This window comes from Chaetodon auriga, chromosome 13, assembly GCF_051107435.1.
Source record: "Chaetodon auriga isolate fChaAug3 chromosome 13, fChaAug3.hap1, whole genome shotgun sequence".
Lineage (NCBI taxonomy): Eukaryota > Metazoa > Chordata > Actinopteri > Chaetodontiformes > Chaetodontidae > Chaetodon > Chaetodon auriga.
In genome coordinates this window covers 1,956,452-1,981,654 of record NC_135086.1, presented here as the reverse complement: position 1 = coordinate 1,981,654, position 25,203 = coordinate 1,956,452, and the positions used below count along the sequence as shown (strand labels likewise).

At 44.6% G+C, this 25,203-nt stretch overlaps 2 protein-coding genes across 2 annotated transcripts; both read left to right on the top strand.

The window, feature by feature from the left end:
• Positions 1–1,501: 1,501 nt before the first annotated feature.
• On the top strand, positions 1,502–9,684 carry cops8 (COP9 signalosome subunit 8). The gene is made up of 7 exons (XM_076747286.1): positions 1,502–1,634; positions 2,342–2,412; positions 2,700–2,748; positions 3,243–3,375; positions 7,937–8,044; positions 8,197–8,259; positions 9,123–9,684. Exons 1-7 carry the CDS (start codon positions 1,563–1,565, stop codon positions 9,200–9,202), a joined length of 576 nt encoding a protein of 191 aa, XP_076603401.1. The 5' UTR covers positions 1,502–1,562; the 3' UTR covers positions 9,203–9,684.
• trim63b (tripartite motif containing 63b) lies at positions 4,576–6,192 on the top strand. The gene has a single exon (XM_076747285.1). It carries the CDS (start codon positions 4,713–4,715, stop codon positions 5,781–5,783), a length of 1,071 nt encoding a protein of 356 aa, XP_076603400.1. The 5' UTR covers positions 4,576–4,712; the 3' UTR covers positions 5,784–6,192.
• Positions 9,685–25,203: the final 15,519 nt, after the last annotated feature.

Below are 25,203 nucleotides of genomic sequence, written 5' to 3'. Positions count from 1 at the left end.
GATTAATGAGATTTCTTGTATCTGAGTTTGCAGTAAATTGTTCCCTGTCAGTGTTTTTCTGTCAAATCTGCTGCGTTCACGTGTCTGTCGCATTTTATGCTGCAGAGGTTTGAGATCATTTGAACTCCTTTATATCCTGTTGATAGTTTAATCTGCAGCAGTGCATCATATTCTATAAGATCATCATATGTTTGCAGCCTGGCTGTCCTGTGAGAACCTCGTATCTCCAAAGAGTTTGATGAGCTCAGAAAAAAAGCCTGTTTTCAGCTTTGTGACGATGCATTTTCAGCTGATCCAAGAGGCTTTTTAAAGAGTTTACTGAGCTGAAGACCCATAAAGGAGCTCTTCATCCTTCAGTTTATGACAAAATCAACAGATCTGGAGATACGTGGTTTTCACTGGACAGACTTTTAATAATTGATAATAATTTAAGTAATCTGAACATCAAGTCAAGCTGTGAAACAAATGCAGTGGAGTAAAAAGCACAATATCTGCCTCTGCTGTGCATTTGAAGTATAAAATTGCATAAAATGAAGATACTTAAATAAATACAAGTACCCTGAATTGGTACATGCAGTATTTATTGCAACATGTTTTTATTGTTGCCCTTAGATATTAAAACTAGATTGTGAAGCTTAAAAACTGGCTGACTGTGTGCACATTTTCCCCAGAAGATGAAAACAAGTATTTTATTTCTAAACTGAGGGAAACAGGATGGCAGCCTTTAAACTGAAGCTTCATAAAAGAGACGTGAATCTGAAAGAAGTTTCACACAGCGGGTGCAACATTATTTGGAAGAGACGTTTGAAGTCAGCAAACTACAAAGCTCTGAAAAGCAAAATAATACTCCCACATTTACTGTCATTAAAATGAAAGAAATTTGGAGGAGTCTCACCCTGAACGCTGGCGACGACCTAAAGCAGGAAAGATGAACTGAGTGCAGATGTGCTCTCCATAACAGCTAAAAAAAACATCTAAAAACATCAAAATGGAGGAAGCACATTATAGTTCTTCCTGTGGTGCCAAGCCATTTTCCAAAACGGAGTAAAAACATGTATGTAGTCAACAACATCAAAGAAAATGGAGAGATCAAAAAGGATTAAGATGCAGAGAGCCGTGACACTGGCAGGCAGGAGAGCGTCGTTAACGAATTTAAGCACTGAGGAGTCACTCAGACCAGACTGAATTCTCCAAAAGGCTGTTTGTAATCAGTTTTTAAAAAACAATCTGAAGGAAACTTTCAGGCATAAATGAGAATTAAAGGATAAATCTAGATTTCCAGGTTTCCGTATCATATTTTTATGTTGAGTATTGTTTAACAAATAAATTTGGACATCGTTAATGTAATTTAGATGGAATGTTATTTCCATTTTATTGTATTATATCGCACTGCAGTCTAATTGACTCTTGGATTGCAGCTGTGATTTAAAATGCTCAAGGCGAACACAGATCCTGTAGTTCGCTCTTCATCCAGTGGAGGGCAGCAACACATTTGCAGCAACTGGAATTAGGCAACACAGAAGAAGAAGGTGCTGCTGTAACTGCTACAGCTAGGCATCATCATGCCTGCTGCTGTGATTATGGAGGAAAACTTTGATAAATTATTAGAGCAGTGTGAAGCTCAGGAGCTCGAGGTAAGCGCTGAATTTCGATACTCTTTATTATTTTGTGCCGACAGTAATTGTTGTCTTTCAGGTTTTCTGTCGCTGAAGGGCTTGGTAGAAGTCTTTCTGACAGTTAGCTCATGAGCAGTTTAGGCTAACGTTATGTCTACGAAGCTAGCTTGTTTTCAAGTTTGCCCTCAAACACTATTAAATTAACTTACGTTCGGTGTTAACACGTAAATCAGCCAGTGCCATGCTAACAACGACTGGAAATGTGTCTTCATTCAAACGGAAGCGGCTCATTTAGCATTACTGGCGTTTCACTGCTGCTATAAGAAGGTAGCTAGTTAGCTAACTTTGATAGCCAACGAGCTATTCGCTATGTTAGTAAACAAAGCTACAGCTAACACCTTTGTATTGTTTTACGTAGGATTTGCTAACATAGAAACTATTGCTAGGTTAAGTGCGTGGCGTCAGGTGGTTATTTACCTTCACAAATACAGTGATACTGTCAGGTAAGGGACCAATGCTATGACGTTAGCATAAGCTAAGGACATTAATAACACACCCGACGGGACGGCTAATGCTGAATGTGAGAATGTGGAAATTACAGTCTTTAGCTAATATCTACTAGCTAATAATCTTTAAAATATGCAGGATTGTTTAGGGACATGAGGGTAGCTTGGTTTTCTGCTAGCTTCCAGCTTTAACATCACACCTGCATCCATTTCTAACAGGCTCCAGGGGGCATTGCAACACCTCAAGTCTACGCTCAGTTGCTGGCGCTCTATTTACTTCATAATGACATGTAAGTCAAGTGTGTGTCTGTCTTCAGCTCTGTGTGCTGACAGCAATACTGTAGTCCATTACACATATAAAACATGACAGCAAGAGACAGAGGACATCCAAAAATGAAACACAGACTGTCATCATCACCTATAGCTCGAAAGTACTATAACAACGTCTGACTTGGTAATGATTATGTGACAGTAGGTACCTGAAGTCTGTTCAGTCATATCTGCAAACCCTGTGTTCTGCTGTTGACCTGCCCCTTTAACATCTGTATTTTCTTACTTTTCATGGGGGATCCAACAGGAATAATGCCAGGTATCTTTGGAAAAGGACTCCTCAGGCAATAAAATCGGTAAGCATGTTGAAGCACATGTAGACGCTGGTAATGAAGTACGACTGAAGGCCGTTGCAGTCGGATACATCTGACTGTGCTGCTTATGCTTTCTGCTTGAGTAGTCACCATATTTACCTTTTTCCAACTTGTAAATACTGTTCACCTCAACATGTGATGGTCATTATAACCTCTGAGGTACTTGCTGTTTTCTTCTGGCTGTCAAGTGTGAAATAAAGAATGGAATAAATAATGATGAATGACAATAGTCAGATCACACATCTTTGTCAGATGCTCAGCTGAGGCCTGAGGTTCTCAGATTATAGAAGAAAAAGCCTCACGTTGCATAAACATATGATTTGTCATTTCTGTTATGGACAGGATGGTTAAAAAATGGAACCACTGTGATTCAGTATCCTGAGTATTTGGGTGTGACTGCTCTTTATAGTAGCATGAAAACCACAGCCTTGTCATGCTGAACGTTTTTCAAATGTTTTTCCTCTTCTGGTGTTCAGGCAAACCCCGAGTTAACAGCTATTTGGGCCGTTGGCCAACGCATTTGGCAGCGAGACTTTCCAGGGATCTACACCGCCATCGCAGCTTACCAGTGGTCAGAGAATATCCTTCCGGTCATGGAGGCCCTTCGAGGTAACAACAAAAGTCACGTCTAATCCGACATTTCTCTCTTAATTACTTTACATGTCATTTAGCTCTTTAGATTATGAAAACACTTGAAATAATGTTCTTCTGCTTTACATATTTGGCTCTGGTTAAAAATGGCTTCTGCATGACTGAGAAGTAGAATCAGCAGAGGGCACCAGCTGAACAGTTTCAGTTATGATGCAACACAGGAGTCATAACATGTTGGAAAATTAAGAGACTGACTTTGACGGTTTATAATGCCTTTTTATTTCCGTCAGTGTTACATACAGGAAGCTAGTTCAGGTGGTTACGACACAGTAAGATATCAGTTTACATGCTCACACACTTTCACTGATACTCTCTCATAATGTCGCAGAATATCTGAATGTTTCTGCTTTGTCTGGATTTCACACGTCACCTTCTAACATCAAATGCATCGTTCTGAGAAACATTCCTGTGTGAAATCGTTGCCCTTGTGCTCGCAGTCATTGGGGCATCTGTGTCATGTGATGTTTCCTTGTGTCAGAGTTAAGAATAGCTTCACCCTCATGTTTACGGCACTTTGTGTTGACCTGCTGTGCATGCTGACGTCCTGTTATGCCATAAGACTCTTTGGCAATCGTTGATGATGAACCTGGTGAATGTGTGCCGTACAGTGTGTTTGAATCTCAGTGCACACATTTTACTTTTTTAAAATGCTTTTAGTAAAGCAGATTTAAGACTTAAACTTTATGTAATCGATTACTTGATAAAGTTGTAATTAGTCATCAAAACAGTGATTTTTCTGTCAATTAATTTCATTGGTTGATTTAAATTGGCAATAAAGCGAACGCAGTAAATAACAACAAATCAAACCAGATAAAATGGCCAAAACAACACAGGAGTCACAGGATGTTGACATTGACTTGTTTACCAATTAGATTGAGCTCCCTCTGTCAGCCCGTCCAGTCACATGGACCGTGGCTGTCTCTGCTCAGTCCACCACTTCAGTCAGTGCGAGGAGGGACGCAGCGCCCACTGGGACATGTGACACATGCAGCACCGCGGAGGAGGGGGCCATTTCTGTGAAAAGATCCCAAGGCAGCAAGCAGGCAGGAATGTGGGCTCTGGGTGGTGGGACGGATCGGATGTCACCAGCTGTGAGGGGCTTTATAAAGGACGGAGCTGCTAACTGTCAGCCAGAATACATATCAGCATTTCACTTGTTGCAGCACATGAAGGCAGAGTCTGCCCTTCATTTCAGGAACTTTCTGAAACCAGCAGAGAGAGCGTGAAGGTTTTTGATTTCTCTTGTGAAAACTAGGACATTTACTGGTCTTACTGAAGGCACAGACATTTCCATCATGGACGTCCAGAGGACAGGATCTATGGTTCGTCCCCCGAGCCCCATGGACAGCCTGGAGAAGCAGCTGAGCTGCCCCATCTGCCTGGACATGTTCACCAAACCTGTGGTCATCCTGCCCTGCCAACACAACCTGTGCCGTAGTTGTGCCAGCGACCTCTACGACTCGCGCAACCCGTACCGCTTTTCTGGTGGCGTCTTCCGCTGTCCTACGTGCCGGTTTGAGGTTGTGCTTGACCGCCACGGCGTGCATGGGCTCCAGCGCAACTTGTTGGTAGAAAATATTATTGACATCTACAAGCAGCAACAAGAAGGCAGCGGCAGTGGAAACACAGAAACCACCCTGAAGCCCAAAGAATCCAAAGAACCGCTGTGCCAAGAACACGAGGACGAGAAAATCAACATCTACTGCGTGACCTGCCAGGTGCCCACCTGCTCTATGTGCAAAGTGTTTGGCCAGCATAAGGACTGTGAGGTGGCGCCTTTAGCAAGTGTTTACCAGGCCCAGAAGGGTGAACTCAGTAATGCTATCGACACCCTGGTGGCCAGCAATGGCCGCCTGCAGGCCCTGCTCAACCAGATGGAAGATGCCTGCCGTGCCGTGCAGGAGAACGCTCAGCGTGCTAAGCAAGGGCTAGCTGAGCGCTTTGACCTGCTGTACGCTGTCCTGGAAGAGCGCAAGACCGTTCTCCTCGAGCAGATCGGCAAAGAGCAAGACGAAAAGGTGGCAGCTCTGCGGGAGCTGGCTCAACGTTACGGTGAACGACTGCAGGCCAGTTCAGAGCTCACAGACACGGCCGTGAGGGCGCTGGAGCAGGGCGGCGCCGCCGAGTTTCTGTTGGCCTCCAAGGGCCTCATCTCGCAGACCAAAGATGCAGCGAAAGGCTCACTGGGGGAAGAGAGGCCAGAGCCAGGCTTCGAGAAGATGGACCACTTCACTTTGTCAACAGAGCACGTGGAGGCCATCCTGGCAAAAATGGACTTTGGAGCGGCTGACGATGATGAATTTGAGGATGCAGAAGAAGAAGAGGAGGAGGAGGAGGAGGAGGAGGAAGAGGAGGAGGAGGAATAATGAAAATTGAAGTGGTTGGGACTTGTAGGAAATTCAGTAACGTGTGCTGTTGACGGTTTCTGACCAGTGTTTGTGTCAGGGACTTCTGCTGTTGAAAGGATTCTGAGGTTACGGTGGATTTGGGCTAAAATGGCTTGGCCTCACTTTCAGTGCAATATTTAATTTCACTGTTGTATTCGTACTTTTTCTTAACTTTTTTTATACTTTTGTACTTCTAAGCCATTTGAATGGAAAAATGGGTCTTGATAAATGTAAATATAGAATGTCTGAAGATTGATTACACCTCATTTTCCTCATAAGTTGCTTCTGGACATGTTTTTCTCACTTTGTCTGTGTTGAATTGGTGATCAGCTGATCTGCCTGTAATCACCAAATCTGTCTTTAATGGAACGTGGAATAAAGCTGCATGAAGTTGAGCATCCATCTTCTTTATTGCTGAATGAAAACATGAAGTTTAAGTTAAGGGAACCTACAAAGGAGGAGAATATATTTTGGTCTTACAGCTTTTCTTTGGAGTGCTTCCATCAAAATGTCCCCCAGTCTGTTGCTGCTCTTAACTTGGCATCAGGTGGTATTTAAAAATAAAAGCCCTTGCCGTGTCCTGTCTGCTTTGCCTTTGCTGGTGAAAAGTGGGGGCTATTTTTAAAAGGTGAGAGGGTGAGAAATGATAGCGGCCCTAGAATAGTCCAGCAAGGACAGGCCAGGTCCTGTTTCTCCTCCATAAAACTCCCGTCCTCCCACTTATGGACGTCTTGCTCAGCAGCTCCGACCGAACTCCAGAGTCAGGAGGGCAGACTCAGGAAGGCCGGTCCAGTTGCCACACGAGTCATTGCCTAACGGTCAAGAGGCCAGCGGTAAAAATACACGTCTGCCCGAGGACTGGGTTACAAAAAGCCCCTCGACATGACCTGCTTGGCTGTGCTGGGAGCATTAGAGACCTCATCTCTTTTCTAATATGCAGCCAGTCAGGTGCAAGAAAGTTGTTCCAGCACAAGAAGCGGTTTTATGACGCAAGATAAATGGTTCATGTTTAACAGATGGAAGTTTTATACTAACTTAAGAGGGAAAAACAACTCGTGCATCAGCGGCGAGACGGCACAAAGGCAAAACAATAGTTTTTCTCTGTAACCATTAAAATAGTCTGCTGCAATCAGAGCCTGAAGAAGAACTATTTTCATCTACAAGCGCCACTTTGATCAAAACCATAACACAATAAAAATGAAGTGCCTCCAAACAGTCGATACATAAACACTGCTTTGACGAACTTTTCCAAGCTTTTTGTCTCTTTTCAGTCAAGTACAATAACAGAACAGGAAGCCCCTTGGACGGCAGGATGGGAAAGCGCTCTTGACAAATCTCCAGCCCTCCCCTCACAGCTGTCTTCTCTCATCCCACTTGTTATTGTTACTGCAGCGAGCTGCTTCAACAGACCGGGGTCCACTGTTGGTACACATGAACCGTTGCTAGGCTATAAAAAAACCAAAGGCCGCAACCCCGAGGCTTTTACGTGATAGCCGCAGGAGCTGCAGCAGCAGATTCGTGCCGGTGTGTGTTGTCCCAGGCTGTTGTGAGGCCGGTCACTCTGCAGCACCACGTCAAGTCAGGCTAGATAAATAGGGCCGCTTTGACATTTTGGAGCCTGAGTCAGTGCAGGATGTCATGTCATGATTCATCTGAAGCTCGCCTCATTTAACAAGATCTATTGTGAAGTATTCCTGCTTATGAAACATCTTAATTTCCTATTTATCCCAAATGCTCCATTTGATTCAGAACAAATCCAGATGCTAACAGCAGCTAAAGGAGGACAAGCCAGACTCTTTGTCCAGAATAGCCTGATTTTATTTAAATCCTGCAGTGGCTCCTGTAAGTTGTTAAGTTGTTTGTGACTGTGAGCTCGTTTGGGCAGATGGAGGAGACGGAGTGGCGAGAAGAAGTGACGTCATGACCACAAACACACAGAATTAACAAAACCAGAAGAGGAAAAGCATGAAATACAACAACTGACCACAGCAGAGAGCTGTTTGTTTGGTGTGTTTTTATCAGCCGCTGGCTTAGAAAACGCCGCCTGTCACTCTCAGTCGTTAATTGTCTTAATCTTCAGTGTATCCACGTGGGCCTATCGGACATTAACGTGCTTCATGACTCGTTCACAGAGAGCACTCGGCAAAGGGCGTACAGTCTGGTGGCTCAGGCTTACACCTCCATCACAGCAGAGGACTTCGCCGCCTTTGTGGGATACTCTGTGGAGGAGGCAGTGAAAGGTAAGACCGAGCGTCCTTCAGGACCCTTTATATTCAGTGATTTTCAGCGCTGTGTTTCCACAGAGACGTGTTGTAGTTCCATTACGTCACCCTCTTACATACTCGCTGATGAAGGTATTTTCTCCTCCTCTCTCACCTGTCTTTGTCTGAAGGTGTGGTGAGCCAAGGCTGGCAGGCAGACCCCGCCACCCGCATGGTGATGCCCAAAAAGCCAGGTAGGTGGCAGTGTTGCTCTTCTTATTTGCTCCCGTCGTCAGCCCCTCTCCCCTCATGAGTAACCCTACACCCGCCGTCCTGCTACTCTTCCTCCTAGATTTTATTAGGCACAAAAAATATATTGAGAGCAGGGATTTAGGAGCCATTTTAAACTCAAAGAACGACGAGTGGCTGTTTCGTTTTCCAAGAATCTCTCTTTGATTTGCTAAATCTCCCTTGTCTACTGTCCATATTTCCAAACTTTCACTCGTCCACTCCCTCTCTTTTCTCTCCCATGCTCCCTTATTTTGTCAGATTTCATAATCACATCATCACACGTCCTCAGTTGGTGCATTGATCCATCTTGTCAGACCCACTGATTGATGCAAACAGTCAAAGGGGAGGTCACGGTCCGCCTTCGTCTCTGTAACCATCAGACGTTGCTGCAGAAGCATCTGTTGCACACGTGTCCTGCACAACACGCTAACCCACTCACCATTAATCCTCACATGTCTGCCTTTCCCCCCGTCCACAGCGCCACTGGGACTTAATAGCGCTTCGGTGATGTGGGTTGTGAGTGGATCTCGCACAGGAAATCACTCTGGTTGTGATAAATGTAAGGAGCTGTAATGATCTCCAGGCTGAATGTCTCGCAGACACATGGAGACTCTGTAGGTCGTGTTGTTAGACAGGACGGGGGAGAAGCGGTGAGGTCAGATGTCAACAGCGCGGTTAAGTTGAAACCTGCTGAGTCTGTCCGAGCTGGAACACGTGGGCTTTAACCGCCGGGAGATGTTAGAAGATCGATAGCGTTTGGCACGACGAGGAATCCCCCTCTGACTCAGCTTCTCCTCCTCGGTGTCTTTCTCCTCTCCCTCCACAGATCCTCCCCCCGTCTCGTTGGTTCCAAATGAGCAGCAGTTGGCCAGACTCACTGACTACGTGGCTTTCCTGGAGAACTGATAACCCACCGCGACCACTGCCACCCTTTCACCGCTTGCTTGGTACAGAGGGAGGACACAGGTTCGGACAGACTCTTCCTCCTTCCTGCAAAGACCCCCTCCCCGATAAAGACGTACCAAAAACACACACATCCTCTTGCATGAATGCTGCGAGCTCTTCTGAGGCCGGCCTGTAGCTTCCCCTCTCGATTCAAACGCTGAAAACAGACACAGTGTTGTCTTCTTTGTTCTCTCTCTGATGTATACATTTGGGCCTGATTTTGAAGGAGGTATTACAGGAATTATGTTTCCCGTTGACTGTCAGTATGTTTTTATTGCTCGCCTAACAAACCTTCCTCACAACAGAAATACACCAACTTGTATGTACAGCACGTCCGTTCTGGCTGTCAGGTAACAGAAGTCTTGGCATGCGTGCAGCACCGTGTGGATTTCAGACCTCATATTTTGAAGTTTTGACTGGTGAATAAATATTTTGCTGTTTCTAATCCAGAGTTTGTCATTTCTCTTATTCATGACTTTCAGGTTCAGGGCCAAACGGTGTCACATGCAATAAGTTTTCCTTTTTCTCAGGCCTGGCATTAACAATGCACATACATGAGGAAGAGCATAATTAAACCTATATGTTCCTCATGTATGAGCTGCTGTGGATAATTAAAGGAGTGGTCGTGACATCACCCTTTAAGTCTGCATGACTGAACCCACCGGGTTGCTTTACTGGAACATGTGAAGCAGCTTTACGCTCAGTGCAAAGATAGAAAATCGCTGTATGGATGAAATCATTGTTAAATATCATCACAATTAAAATTAATGCTCTGAATCTAATTAGCAGGAGTTAACATCAGAGAAATGATGGATGTTTTATTTTGGAAAGCCGGATCTGGCTGCCATCTGTTCATCAGTGCTACAAAATAAAAGTCTGGTGATGATTTTTTATTTTTTTTTCCTTTTCCTCAAAGATAAACTTCTTATTTACTTATCGGTCATTTGATCTGCGGCGTAGCTTCACGTTCAAAGGAAGTGGCAGACATTTGATGTGATTCAGTGTGAAACCACGCACATCAGGGCCGTTCCCCGCGTGTTCGCGGAGGCGAGGAACTCATTTCTGTCCTGACACGGTTCACTTTGTTTTCAGAATTACACATTGGACACGACTGCACACACGGAAACGGACGTTCGCTTTGTATGTGCTGTGCTGGCTCTTCCTCACTCGCCCTGTTAAGCAGCAGCAACAATCCAGCAACTTCTTCCTATAAATACAAATCGCCGCCACCGTTTTTTAACATTTCGTGCATGTGGCTCAGACTTAAACGCATCTCGCTGGTTTAGATTACTCTCACCTATATATAGAAATGTTACAGTATGTGTTTGCAGTATAAACACGTGTTGGCTCAAACGCCACGACAGGCATGTGTTGAACCAGCGTTGGCCTCACGACAGAGCAGCGTGCCAGAATCAGTCAGCAGGAGTGTGAGAAGCTAAACGACCTTCATCACGCTACTAAATCTGAACACAGGAGCACATGCACGTCCACAAAGCTGAGGCTGGAGATGGAGCTGTGCGTCAGTGCAGAGACAGACTCCAGAATAAAACTAAAACTTCATGTTAGACCTGATACTCCTACTGGCTTTCGCTCCTTTAATCCAGAATGTGCTGACAGAGGGCTTCACAATCAGCATCAGAATCAGCTTTACTGACCAAGTGTGTGAGCACATACAAGGAATTCGCCTCCTGATGTTTCAGACGACATTATGATGTAGAACACCTGTTGTACGTGGCCGGTTAGCTCAGCTGGTTAGCCCGTCTGTTGCATGTTTAAGCCTGTTTTTCACCATCTAAAATTAGCATCCTGATATCACAGTTAATGTGACATATGGATGCTTCTTGCTAACCAAGCTAGTGCTGGTGTCAGCTGACAGCGAGGCTCTCAGTCAGATCCATCCGCTCCTCCGATTATGGCCACTTCTGGCTCCAAAAAAACAAGATGGCATCGACCAAAATACCAAACCCGAGGCAGCCAGCGGATGACGTCACAGTGTCTCCATCCACGTCTTCACAGAGTCTGTGTGTGCGTGCACGGGTGAGTATGGAGTACATCCCTCAGCCCTTCAGACGTGTTTTAAACGCTGTGAAGAAGTTTCGTATTTACACCGGCAGGTTTCCTCCAGACGAATGAGAAGTTCTGTGAAGCACAAAACTAAAACATCTTTAAGGAAATCTATAAGTGAAACAAGGCCTGTGTCCTGCCAGCGGACACTAAGTCAGCCGTCACAGAGCAGTTTGGTGCTCTTTAAAGCTTCAGGTCATTAATACTGAGTAACATAATGCTCAGCACAGTTTTACAGGTTCGTATGATCCATAAATTATGTGGCGGCTGTCGTGAAGCAGCTGGAGAACACTTTGAAGTGCCGACTCAACGTCACTCTGCATTTCCAGGATAGATTCAGCGAGTTTTACACTCACATTGGTTCAATGAAGGTCAGTTTAGCCTAAAGCAGAGCCAGACGGAGGGAAACAGCAGTGACGACGTGCTTAAAGGTTATGACCGCTCAGAGCCGGACTTCCACTGGACACGGTGATGTTTGTGCCATGAAGTGCAAAGACGAGCGCGTGCTGTTCGACACAGACCTCCTGTAACGAGCTGCAGCCATTGTTTCAGATAGTCGTCAGCACTTCAAATCCGCCTCTCCTTCGCCGAGTTTCTCACGGCTCCATGCGAACTGGCCCGTCCTCGTCATGTTTCCGCTCCAGCCTGCAGCCTTTCAAGTGGCTGAGATCACTGTTCTGCATTATTTGTACAATCATTTGTGTTTGCAGCGAGCCTCCAGACAGATAGCAGATCTTAGAAACAGTAAACACGAGAGCAGAGAAACAGAGAAGTGAAGGACAAAAGACGGACGTCGTCTTTATTTTCCGTCTTTGTCTCTTCGTTTAATTGTTGTATATTTGAGTGAAAAAAAGAAAACTTGTGGGATTCGACTGAGTCAATGACCGATGGTCCTTTGCACAGACGCTCGCATGAAGAGCCGGGGGGGCTTCATGAGGTAATCCTTTCCAGGGGTCAAAGGTCACTCCTGCCTCACATCATAGAACATGCCACTGACATGATGTTACAGAGGTCTGCAAGGGTGGTATACAAACATTTGGCTAAAGCAGGGGCTTTCAGAGCCTAACATTTGGCCCCCTCCCCAGACACAATGACACAGCTGTGCTCCCCCACCCCCCAAACACTACACTTCCTGTTTACAGGAAATAAAGTGTTGCCATGGACTCAGTCAGCTCGCTGCGGGCTACATCTCGAGCTCGTGTGTGTTTCAGTATATTTGTTGATGTTTTGGTGGATTGTAAACATTTAAAGCAGCTCCTGTTTGTAAACGACCAAAAAGCAGAGACATCCATCCAAAGAAGAACTGTGGACTCCTCAGACTCCTGCAGACTGATGCATCACTCTGGGTTTTGACATGAACTGGACATTGAGAGTGCAAAGTGCCTCTTTCACCTCCGTTAACTGTCACGACCGCTGCTCCTGCTGCTCCTGCTGCTCCTGCTGCTCCTGCTGCTGCTCCCACGTCTCACCGTGTCGACAAGCAGCCAAACTACAAACTTTAACTGCCCGTTGATTTTCAACAGTGAGCGCCTGCACGTTTCACCTCCCTCCCTAAGAACGCTCCAAATGTCATATCCTTTACACTCTGAATTTTGTGCTGCACATTTAGTGCTTGATAAATCACTTTCATCATTTTAGTAACATGAAAAGACGTGAATTACACAACTATAATCTATTATTCCTGAATTTAATGGATAATTCAAATCACTTTTAAAATCTGTGCTCTGAAGTATCCTGATGACACAGCAGCTCTGGCTGTAAATCAGGGGGAGACGGCTGAGAGGGCCACGCTTCAGATGGGGAGGAGGTTACGTAAGAGAGGAGGTGAACCAGCAGGAGGCGATCTTCACTGACAGATGGGGTGAACTCGGAGAGATGTGACACATGCTGCTCACTATTACAGATACTAAAACGCATCAGAGACAAGTTTAGAAAGCCTTCATCAAAAGCAGCAATATTTGGACAAGAGGAGAAAAAGCAGATTTCCGTTTTTTTCTTCCATTTTTCCCTTCGCTCCAGCTTGGGGGGGCGTTGTTTAAATTTTCATTAGCAGCAGTAAAAGTTCCTTCACATCCACAGAGAAAATGTTTCCATGTGGGATGATGAGTCATGAGCATGAGACCGAGAGAGGACTCCAAGAGGATGTGGGAGACTGCACAGAGGACGGTGATGAGAAAAAGAGGGAGATCAGAGGAGGAGGAGGAGGAGGAGGAGGGAGATGGTGCGAAGGGCCAGTAGGAGCCAAAGTGGGAGGAAGAGTGAGGAGGAGGAGTGAAGGAAACATTGCAGAGGCACCGCTGCATGAGTTCCAAGAGGGCAAATATCTGCTGCAAAGAGGACGAAAGACAAAGACAGAGGCTGGAAATTCAACGTCGCTGAAGCAGAAGCGGATTTTCCAGCACTCTGTCGGTGACATTATGGGATGTTTACAGATCACTGCACGGATAAATTCAAAAATCTGCTTCAAATCATGTAAACAATGAGGAAATGTATGAATCTGTGGCAGCTTTTCAACATTTAACATTTGTCCCACTGCAAGCAGATTCCTGTCAAACGCAGACCACCGAGTCCAGCTTCCTCCGACGGGCTCACGAGAACCAACACAACGTGAGCGCTCACTCTCACGAACGGAGCATCAGACGCAGTGTCTCCACGCAGCTGTTTCCCAAACCATGTGACCTCAGTAAGAGTTCCCAGATAATGGCCACGGGCTCCGGGCCCTCATGTCTCTCATCCAGCAGATTTCCTAATCCGCCATTAAAAGTCAAGATATCTAGCAGGACTGGACTTGGCTTAAGCGACCCTGCTGCCAGCCAAACTGAATGGGTGTTTCATGAGCCCACCTCGCACCCTCCACTCGTGTCCCCCTCCTGGGGACGTCACGTTTAGACTGTGTGTGAATGCAGAGGAGATGAAGTGAGGAGAATGGACACAGATGAGCGGCCGAGCAGCAGCATGCTCTCATTATTCAGCTTTAACGTCTGCTCTCATCTGAGAAAGACATAAAGTCAAATATAAATTCTCAGTTAATGCCAAAAGTGTTTTTCAAAGACTGCTTTGGTGTTGCATAATACGTGTTGGAAAGCAGGACGTGGTCAGCAGAGATGGCTCTCGCAGCGTGCAGCCTCAGCCTGCTGGAACACGCTCAGGATTAATCCCTCCATCAAAGACTTTGTTCCTTTTCGCTTCCAGAAGCAACAGGAAACGTCATTATTGTATATTACAGCTGCACTGGTTGACATCTTCCTTCATTTCCATAAATACACACACAGTACTTTATTTATACACCTGCAGCCCCAAATGTGTCCAAAAAGTAGTCCCCAAAGGCACAATTTACTCCTGTTTGCACTGTTTTATGACATCATTGAGCTTTTTTAGTCATGCTAAAGGTGTCGATCAGTTGGAAATATCTCAACAACTTTGAATTACAATGAGTTTTGGTGCGTTTTCCCCTCAGGATGAACTGTAATAACCTCACTGATCTCTCAACCTTTCAACCAATCATCAGGTAAATGATTGGTTTAAAACTAAAGACACTCCCATCAGCCTCGGCTACAATGTTAGCATCTAGCACGCTACGCTAAGATGATGAATGTGGTTAACGTTAAACCAGCATTAGCCTTACAGAGCCGTTAGCACGGCCGTGTGGACAGAAAGTCTTGTTTTAAACTGAAACTCTGTGTTTTGGGGGATTGATGAAGGAATTATTCTCATGGAACTATCAGAGGAAGACGCTGGAAAAAGGCTCATCAGAGTGCGTCTGTGCACTGTCAGTGTCCTTCAGTCACCATCCTGCTTGAACTCGTGTTCCCAGAGATCAATCCAAACATGTCATTGTGGTTTCCAGCGAGCCACAGTCACCTACCATGTCATTATTTCTTACTTTCTCTGGATTCTCTGGATATTTGAGGGTCTGAGTCACCCGACGAGGCTCAGGAGCGTGACGTCACGACACGTCACGTGACACCGACTCGGCTTACACTCTGGATTACAGAAACTTATCTTTGCTGTAAGATATTCGCCTCCTCAAGGTTCAGCGTCGGCACAGGTTGTCAAATTCCCCCCCCCCCCCCGTGTTGGAAAAGATACTGTGGATGCTGTGCCAGTTCCTTAAGCCTGCAGTTGAGGAACAGGGTCCACCAGGTGCAAAGGCACAAATCCAACTTCCTCCTGCAGGAAGCTGACGCCGCTGCTCTGAGCCTGATCCTTGTGCCACTTCAAACCAGAGCATCTTAATGGCTTCTGCACATGTGGAGGGAACTTTTCCTTTAACGCACAGGCTCGCAAATAATGAGAAAAATGAACGGGGCACTCCAGTGGCTCTCTGGTGGGAAGTCTGACAGAATAACCCCGATGATGTCGTCAGGGTAAACCCCGGGACTAGAGATTTATTACAGAAAGCCCGTGTTACAAACTCAGGCGTGGAGTTTGAAAGATGTGGACATTTATAAGGCAGGGGAAGTCTGAGGGTCTGGCAGTGGGAGCAGATGGCCGCCCACCCAGAGCCGGGATCTGTTGGAGGTCTCGTCCTGTTAAAAGTGTTTGCTCATGGGGGAACTGTTGGGTCTGTACATCAAAGCGTCTAGACCTGCTCTGTGCGGGGAGTTAATATTACTTCCCAGACTTCAAACTGGAGACACAGAAACATGACATGAGACAGCTTTTGTTGTGATTTTGCATTATATAAATACACTGAACTCAATTAACTAAGATGCTACTGAGTTGCATTTTGGGAAAGTTGAGTGTTTTTGAGGCTTTGCCAACAGATCAGTCTCTGCTGCAGGTGGACTGTCCCTTTAAATCAACCACTTTAAAAAAGAAACTCATGTTTGTGACCGAAATTTCAGAAGTTCACCAGGTTGTGGTTCATGTTTTTCCAACGAAGCTTTTTGTAAAATTGTTCTCAGAATCTGCATCATGAGCTGTGATTGATAACCTGAATAAATATGGCATCTATCGTGCAGTTTGTCCCCGAGTCTTGGACTATTCTGCTTGAGTTGACAGAGTTCCATGTCTGAGTTTAAGAGGCGCAGCTGCACAAGATACGAGCTCGTGTAATAATGTTTGTTTGAATCACAGCCACATAAATTCTGCTTTAACAGATTCTAGGAATATGTGACAGTTCGAGAAACTGAACAAAAAGGTCCTGGAAGGCCTCAGCTGGCAGGGGGGGACTGCTGGGATCCCCCAGACAGGGTCTCTCACTGCGGACGACGAGTGCGAATGCAAAGCTCAAGAGTGCAAAACAGATTTTATGTGATTTTCATTTTCTCCTTTTAATTAAGTTGTGGTTAGCGTGACTTTTGCTGCGAAACACGTCCATGCTGCATTTAAGATCAGTCACAGGCTAATTACAATACAAGGACTTGAGGACCCGCTTGCTCTAAATTCAACTTAACTGCTGCTCCTTAATTAAAGCAAGTTTGATAAACATAAAACTTAAATATGTCTCTGCAATGACACTGGTTTTACAGAACGAAAATCGGGGAATAAGTAGTTGTTGTGTGACTTTAATTCTTTATTGATTGCTGCTTATTGTTTGGTGCATTGCTTAAACTGATGTGTTGGAGGCAACCTGAAGGAGCAGGGCATGAAATGCACCATCAAACGCTTCCTTGTCCTCTCTGGTTGACAGATTCAAGCCCGTTTCACGTCCACACACACACCACTTAGCTGGTTTGGTGTGGGCAGAAGCATCACACTGCAAAGGTAATGCCTCGGGGGGCTGGAGTACATTCCTACGTCTGCAGCCAGGTGAGAAGTTCAACCACAGGGGGGCAGCAAAGACAAGGTTTTCAGGGGCGTTCTTCACATTCTTCGCCTACATTACCCACAAAGCAACTTGATCGCAGACAGTTCGGTCGGAGATGTGGGCTCGTTATGCTAGCAGCTAGCAGTGATGAGGGGAGCTACAGAGATCTGGTCAGCTCTGACTCCACAGCCCAGATTCTTTCAAACATGAGTCTGACTCAAGTGACATCACTTGAGGACTTTTGACTTTGTGCAGCTCCCCCTGAAGGCCCCCCCCCCCCCCCCCCAGAAAAAAAAAAAAAAAATTATAGATCTGCTTTCACACCTGTAACAAGAGTTTGACATGAGCTCATAAAAGACAGGTGAGCTTGCTGTTTAATTTGCTTCAGGAAAGACAAAAGTCTGGACTGCAGGCTGATGCTATTAAGAAACAAGTCAACAAAACCACTTCCAGAGGGTCTGTGCACAGGAGACGTCACACTGGTTGGCAGTCTGGCATTAATATTGTCAAGCCAAAAAACTTCATCTGATGGAGAGAGCTGCTCTCAGAAAAGCTGTTGTTCTCTGTTCGTTCTGTGCCAACGTCGTCTTTGTTGATGATTGTTTCCACTTGTGAACAATAGAGCATCCCCGACAAACAGAGGGTACGTAAGGCAACTCTGCGCACAAGCACAGGATCTTCATATGAAATCATGGCCACTCAGATCTACTCCTAAAAGTATTTTTGATGTCATACACAGACTGGGACAGTATTCCAGACAGCGATGACGTGACTTGTTATCAGTTCCTGTTTTCTAAAAGAGATAAAGACATCTCTGATAAATCATTTCATCTAATTATCTTCTCTCAGAGCATGTTTCACACCGCTGACTGAGGACGGAAAGAATGTTTTCCTGTCAGACCAGAACTGAGGAGCTGGGTTGAACTGAAGTTTTACTGCTGAGTGATTAAACCACCACAGCGTGAAGTGGAAAAAAGGGAGAGCAGAGACATGAAGGTGTCAAAGGTGCACTCCTGGCTTGTAGTTCCAGCTGGGAGAAACTCTTAGCTTAGCTCTTAGCTGTTTTAGTCTAATACATAAATATCTCTGTTACATGCCGCAATCATATAAACACAGAATAAAATAGAGTCAAACGTCTTAACACCCAAACTCCTCCGGTGCTCCAAGCACCTGGGACCGCTAGCTGCACAGCTAACTGTGCTAACTAGCCAATGGCAGCTACAGTTAGCAGTTACTTTTACAAGAGCAAAGTGAAGCTATCTGTCCATTGGGAAACTGTACATCCATGCTATGGCTAGCCATGCTAACGATGTTTTTCTCCTTGACATGTATGACAGAGTGGCTGGTCGCCTTGGTACTGGATTATTTTTGACCACATGCGTGTTCTTTGTCTGAGAAAGAATGAAAAACAGGAAGTAAGCCTGCATTCATGTGGCGTTGGAATAATGGCGTGAATGTATTGAGCATGAGATCTTATTTCTGCAGTTAAGACAACATTTTACTCCCTGCTCACCAAAGGAATTGTTAACATCTGAGAAAAAAGTCCAATGGGGCAACAAACATGAGCAGTCACATGATCAGATTACTTAAACCACTTCATCTGCAGGTAAATCTGAAACTGAGCTCACCTGTAATATGACTAATAATCCTTCACTGCATAAAAAACTGCATATTTATATTGTTGGACACCAACCTCTGCGATGGCTGGAACTGCTCCTCTTTCAGGTGGTTGCTAGCAGCTCGTTAGCAGGGCGCTCCTTCACAAATCCTCCTTCTGAATGAGGTTTTAGCTTCTTAGCTGTTAGCTCGTTCAACACAAACCTGCCTGCAGAACACTGTCAGAATGTGGTCTGTGACAGCTGCTTGTTGGTCATCCAAACTCCACTGAAGAGCATCTGTCCTCGCAGCTAATCCAGATTAGCATGTTTGAAGCTGTAATGAGGCTCCAGATTATGATTCCTGATCACTGTGAGCTGCTTCACACAAACTAACACTCGCTTGTCTGTTGCTTCAACAACAAAAAAGTAAATTGTTTGCTGATTTCTCTTGGAAAGTGCGACACTTTGCGTCTTTTTACGTTTTGTTGACGGGCGCCATGATGCAATGACGTGTTTCAACCGCGACGAAGGTGTTGCGTTCAGGGATCGCTCGGTAAAGCCTGAAATCTACTTTTTATGTTATTTTATTTGTCGTTGTAAAATAATGAAAGTAATTGCTTTTTTTGTTTTTTCGCATTGATGAGTTGCCTCACAGGAAGTTTTTGGGTTTCTGTTCCAAATAAGTTTAATAGCTTTTCTTTGTTTGTGGTTTGTCACTCATTTGAGGCGTCTTTCTATTTTTCATGAATCTCAGCAATTAAAATGGTAGGTGCAATGTCATCAAAACATACATAAACGATGGCAAAAAGTAGAAGAATAAGACCTAAACTGTAATAAAAAATAACCATCCTTTTAAACAAAAACTAATGTTTGGCAAAATTACCTAAAGTCCACAGCCAGTGTTGAAACCAGAAAAAGGCTTTAGTGTATTTACGGAGCTGTATGAGGCTACGTTCACAGCCCCAACACTGTTTGGATTACACAAACACACTCTGCCCTAATAAACCGTAAAAGGTTTCAACTTTATACGACTACATTGGGAAACACTGCTGAGTCTGCTCATAAACAGCATAATGCAGTGTTTTGTTGCATTTTCATGGCAACCTTTACACACATTTGAAGAATGTCAGAGTGAAAACATCTGTCGCCCTCGGGAGAATCCGAAGAATGCCATCAGAGAAGATTCCTTTTTATCAGAGTGTGTTTTCAATCTCTTTCTCTGGAGATCCAGCTGAATTCCTCGTGATGATGGTGTTACCTTAACTGGAGGTCAGGGGCGTCGAGGAGCCACAGTCGCTGAGAATAAACTAGCTCTCAGTGTTAATTAGGTGAATATTTACAGTTTATGTTTTTATATATGTGTTTTAGCCCATTAAGAACAGATCTGAGTGCAGACAAACAGCATTCAGTATAATCACTGAGCTCTGCTCTGTGTCTATTGTTGGAAACCTCATAGGGAACTTAACTACATGCAGATCATTTAACCAAACTAATAGAATATGGATGCAGAAAGAGAACAGTGCTGCATAAAATGCTGCTAAACTAATGTCTGAAACTCTGCAGCTCAGCGCTTCATGGAGCGTAAACACAATGCAAGTCATAATGGAGCACATCATAAACGAACAATGGACTGTAACAGTCACCACTAATCAGATCATATTCAGATTTCAGAGAAACTACATTCTGCTGCTAAATGAGGTGTCGTATTGTTGTCGTATTGTTCTGTTTATCTTCGCTTGTGAAAGGCTTATTTATGACTGGGGGGCCACTCGTGCACATTTTTATCAACACAAAGTGCAACTGGAGTCTTTGTGGTTTGGCTGCAGTTTGTCTTGGTGTGCTGCATTTACTGTTATATAATGTGATTCATGTAACCCAACACGATCCAGCATTTCTTAACAAACATAGGTGTAGAGCAAGAAACACGAGGGCTAGACTGAGCTCAGCTAATCAGCTAACATCAGATATGCAGGTACAGTTTGTTCCACAGGACTCTGAGCGTTACTGCCTGCAGTTAAAGTCTAAAGCAAACCAAAACTTAATCAGTGTCCTTTTGAATTAAAACCACATTTTCAGTATTTTGCACCCCTGCCTTTCCACAGTGGCGGTTTTCTCTCTTTACTTGCAACCATAACGAGCACACCTCGTTATGGTTGCGTGCAGTTTTCTCCCAAAAAGGCTGCACATGTCGACTATACCAAAATATTTGGGCAAGGGCCACTCCAAGTTCATTTGGATTTGGCGGTTATGAAGAACTGAATCCGATTTTTCAAACAGAAATCCCTGCTGGTCAATTGTCAAATGTAATTTTTTGTAATTCGGGTGATATCTTTGGGGCCTGTACCTATAAAAATCCTGTACAATCAACTCAAATGACTGGCGTAGATTCTGAAAGCTATCAAGCTCTGCAGAGGGAACAAGTTCCAGCATTGAACTGTTAATCTGTTATTGATCTTTTATGCAGAGCAGCAGCTCAGAGCCTGAAAAGTTTAGAGTTTAGACTGAAAGTGCAGACTCATTTTTGACCTTATCTATGATAACGTGTTGTAAACTGAAGGTCCAGCTACGAGCAGCTGAAGAAGGCCAGGCTATCTGAACGAAAGCTCTGGAAAAGGCTTGTGAGTTAACCTCGAGACTGTCTTACATCTGTGTCTTACGTATATCTGTGTACAGTATGTACATGTGTTTTACTGGCTCTCTCTTTACATCACCGACAAAGACTCTGAGTTTTACACGATTTTTGATTTGTCACACAAAAAACCACAAACTCTAGAAAGGTTAAAGAGGCTCTGGTCAAACTAGTCCATTTTTGCCCTTATTCTGAAAAAGATAATATGTCTGTGAAACTGTTTACGTGGCCCATCAAACACAGCCGCCCTCTCATTCATTCAGCCACCATCTTCAAAAGCCTGGCATTACAATATTTGCTCATATTCAAAAACCTGCTGATATCCAAGAGTTTGATAATGTTTGAAAGAAGCAGAAATGTGAGATTTTCTTTCGTGCATCATCTCTGTACACAGAGCTGACTGTAAAAGAGGCATAAATACATACTGTATATATATAATATCTGCATTTAGAATCAGAAAATGCAATAAGTTTCTGGTTTATTCTCTTTCTCTTTGGAGGAACAGGCTAACGCAGGGATTTATTCTATTACAAAGAACTCTTAAAACGTCTCATGATGGATAATATGATGGTTTGCTTTGGCAAATATGTCTCCAGAACAAACTTTATGTTCAATCTGGACTTCAAACTGTGCTTGATTTAATCACATGAGATTGATTACAGACCCTTAGTTGAAGAAATAAAGTAAAACTTTCTCTGGTTCACAAAAAAATGTTGAATATCCGCTGACAGATATTCAAAACGCTTCTATCGTCTCCTTGTTTTTTTTTTTTTCTGACAATCTATGGGAACCATGAGGACCGCGCTGACCCAGCTGTCACCACAAAATTATGACATTTTTGAGGACAAAAAAGAAAAAAACAACAGATCTTTCTCTCAGATCTTTTTGCTCCTTCATGTCAGACATTTAACTTGGCAGCGGCCACCCGTCCAGGGAGATTTACAGACTGTAAGCTCAGCATTCAGCCTGACCATGAATGGGCAATAGCTTCAGGTCAAAGGAGCCAAAGGAGACAGAGGGACGAGGGAGGAGATGAGTCTGCTGGTGGTTTCTGCTCTGACTCAGGAGCTGCAGATAGTGGGAGTGCATTTACAGCTCTGCTGCTCAATGTGAAAGTCATTACAGACCCCTGACTTTTATGGCTCTTGTGGAAAGATGCAGAGCCAGCAGTGTGAGTCATCGATGGAACGACTGCATGTGTGCTGCTACAGCAGTAAAAAATCCTCTCTGCTTTCCCCACCTCTTGTTCTTTTGGCTGCATGGAGCATGAAGCCACCAGGGACGGAGCAGAGCTCCCACGCTCGTAGTTTCATCTCGCCAAGTTCATCAATTGGAAAGTAGTTGAGCAAACCGCAACTACATGATCCTTCACCAGCAGGAACGCGCAGCTTCAAGACTCCATTAAAGGGTATCTTGGTTTAGGGTTTGCTAAGATCAGAGCACAGTTTGAGCCCCCAATTATCATTTCACTCATCCTCAGAGAAGTTCATGCAGATGAAACCAACGCTCGTTCCAAAGTTTCTCCAGACTTGCTCAGAGAAACCACACATTTTTCACTAATGTCTCTGAACAGTTTCAGTTTGGGGCACAAAGCTCAGCGTCGGTCTTTCCTCCGACAGCGTTTACTCTGGCACTCCCATGGCCCTGCATGAATCATCAGCCTGTGGAAGTGACCACACAACCACGGGATTGGTAGAGGCACCACATGGAGGAACCAGAGGAGCCCGCTCAGTTAACTGGAAGTGATGGGAGCTCCTCTGTCTGCTGGGCTCCTGATAATATCACGCTGTCACAGTGAGGATGAGGAGATATTTCACAGGACGCTGGATTGGTTCCTGTTTGTGAATTAGAGAGAAGTAAATGAAAAGGCTTCAAATTGCAGAGGAAACGAAGCAATCTGAGTTCAACAGCCACAGATGCTAAATAAAAATAAAAAAGTGTGTTATATAATCGTCTTGCAAGTCTTTGTTTACTTCAGAGCTTTTTTTAAATGTATTTATCAAACACTCACATCCAAACATCCACTGGGAAATCTGCTGTGGAAACTCTGAGCGTACAAAAATCACTCGGCCACCCCCAGTGGCTCATTACGTGAACCCATGCGTACGAAGCAAACGGTCCAGAGGATCCAGAAACTGTCGTATCGATGGATACAGAGCCGTTCTGTACGCCCAGACAGTCCAACATGTGCACAGAGAAAGAAAAGGGAAAACAGCCGGAGAGAAATGGTAAACAGAGGAAACGAGTAGTAAAAGGGCAGCGTGAAGGATCAGGGTAGAAATGGAGAGTTTAGAGAAGGAGTCTGTTACTTCACGTGATCTTTATGACCCATTCGTTACCTTGCAGAAACCAAAATAAGGATTTGCTCCATGTGATGGTGCTGAGGTTATTTGTTTTCTTCATATTCTGCTGGGTGGCTGCGTGCTGGAGGAGAGAGGCGGTTTGCTTTGGCTTGTGCTGAACGCCTCGGCAGCGTCCTGCAGGGAGCTGCTGTTCGCTGCTTTCTGCTCATTGTGGAAACTCTGACACAGAAGTGCCAGTTTCTGCAGCCTCTGTTTCTTCTTGTAAATGGACGACTGGCAGCATTTTCCCTTCTTTCATTTGCTTATTTACTCTACTTTTTAACTTGAGGTACACCTAACAGACTGTCACATGAAACGAACATGAACCTGACTGACACTTTAAGATGGCTGTGCGTCCTCTGGGCTTTATGACTCGGACCAGGAGATGACGATGACAGCAGAAATACTCCATTACAAGTAAAAATCCTGCGTTCATAACTTAAAGTTTTAAAGTATTATTAGCAAAATATATACGTGAAGTATCCGAAGTAAAAGTACTCTTTCTATAGAAAAAGGGCAATGATTGACACATGTCATACTAATGCATCAGTGTGAGCTGCAGCTGCATTTAACTGCATTATATTTGATGCATTGTAACTACAGGTGGGATATTTAGACCAAACTCAGGGTCGGGCCCCTCCAGAGGGTCCTAGTCTGAGGGACAGAGAGGATCAGTGGGAGAGGAAAGACGTAGACACTGAGACACTGAAGAGTTGGATAATTAAAGGATTTATCGTCACAAAAAATGGCTAATGATCAGTGGGAGATCCAGAGAGGAGCGGGCAGGTAGGTGGGGTTCTTCAGGTGGTGGACTGGATCTGGGCAGATTTGGCAGGTTTGAGACATGAGGAGAGCAAACTACTCAAAAAACAGGGAGGACAAAAACTCCAGAGCTCGTAACAAAACACAAGGACAGCAGAGAGGCTGTTTCCAGGCCAGTGAGGACAAAGGTCTGGAGACGACCGGTGAGGAGATTTTTATCTGCTGCGGCTGATGAGTGTGGATTGGCTGCAGCTGTGGTGGCTGATTGGAGGAAGGAGGCGTCCTCACCATGCCTTCCTCACGTATATTTGGGAGTGAAAGGGTTTAAAGGAGAAATGTCTCTGAAACACGACAAGAAGCCCCAAGATGACCCCATCTATTAAACAAACGTAGTGGAGTAAAAAGCACAATATTTCCCTCTGAAATTCAGTAGTGTGGAAGTATAAAGTAGTATAAATTGTACTTTAATTGCTGTACTTTGCAGCAGACATGCACCCGAGGGGTGAATGAATGAGGAGGCTGCATTTCTTCATCATTTTGGGGAAAAAAAGGTTTTTTATTGGTTTCCTGCAGAGATTTAGAAAATAAGACACTGTTCTAACTAACATCTGTCCACTAAATAAAAGCTGGAGCCAGCAGACGATTTATCTGAGCATAAAGGCTGGAAGCATCGAGCCCGGCGCTGTCCAAAGAAAGCAAAACTAAAAACAAACTCGTTTCCCAAAATGTCAAACTATTTCGTGTTAACACAGTGCTTTTGTGAGTCTGAGCGCTGTTTTACATCAATCACAAGCCATCGAGTCTGACCTGTCCGG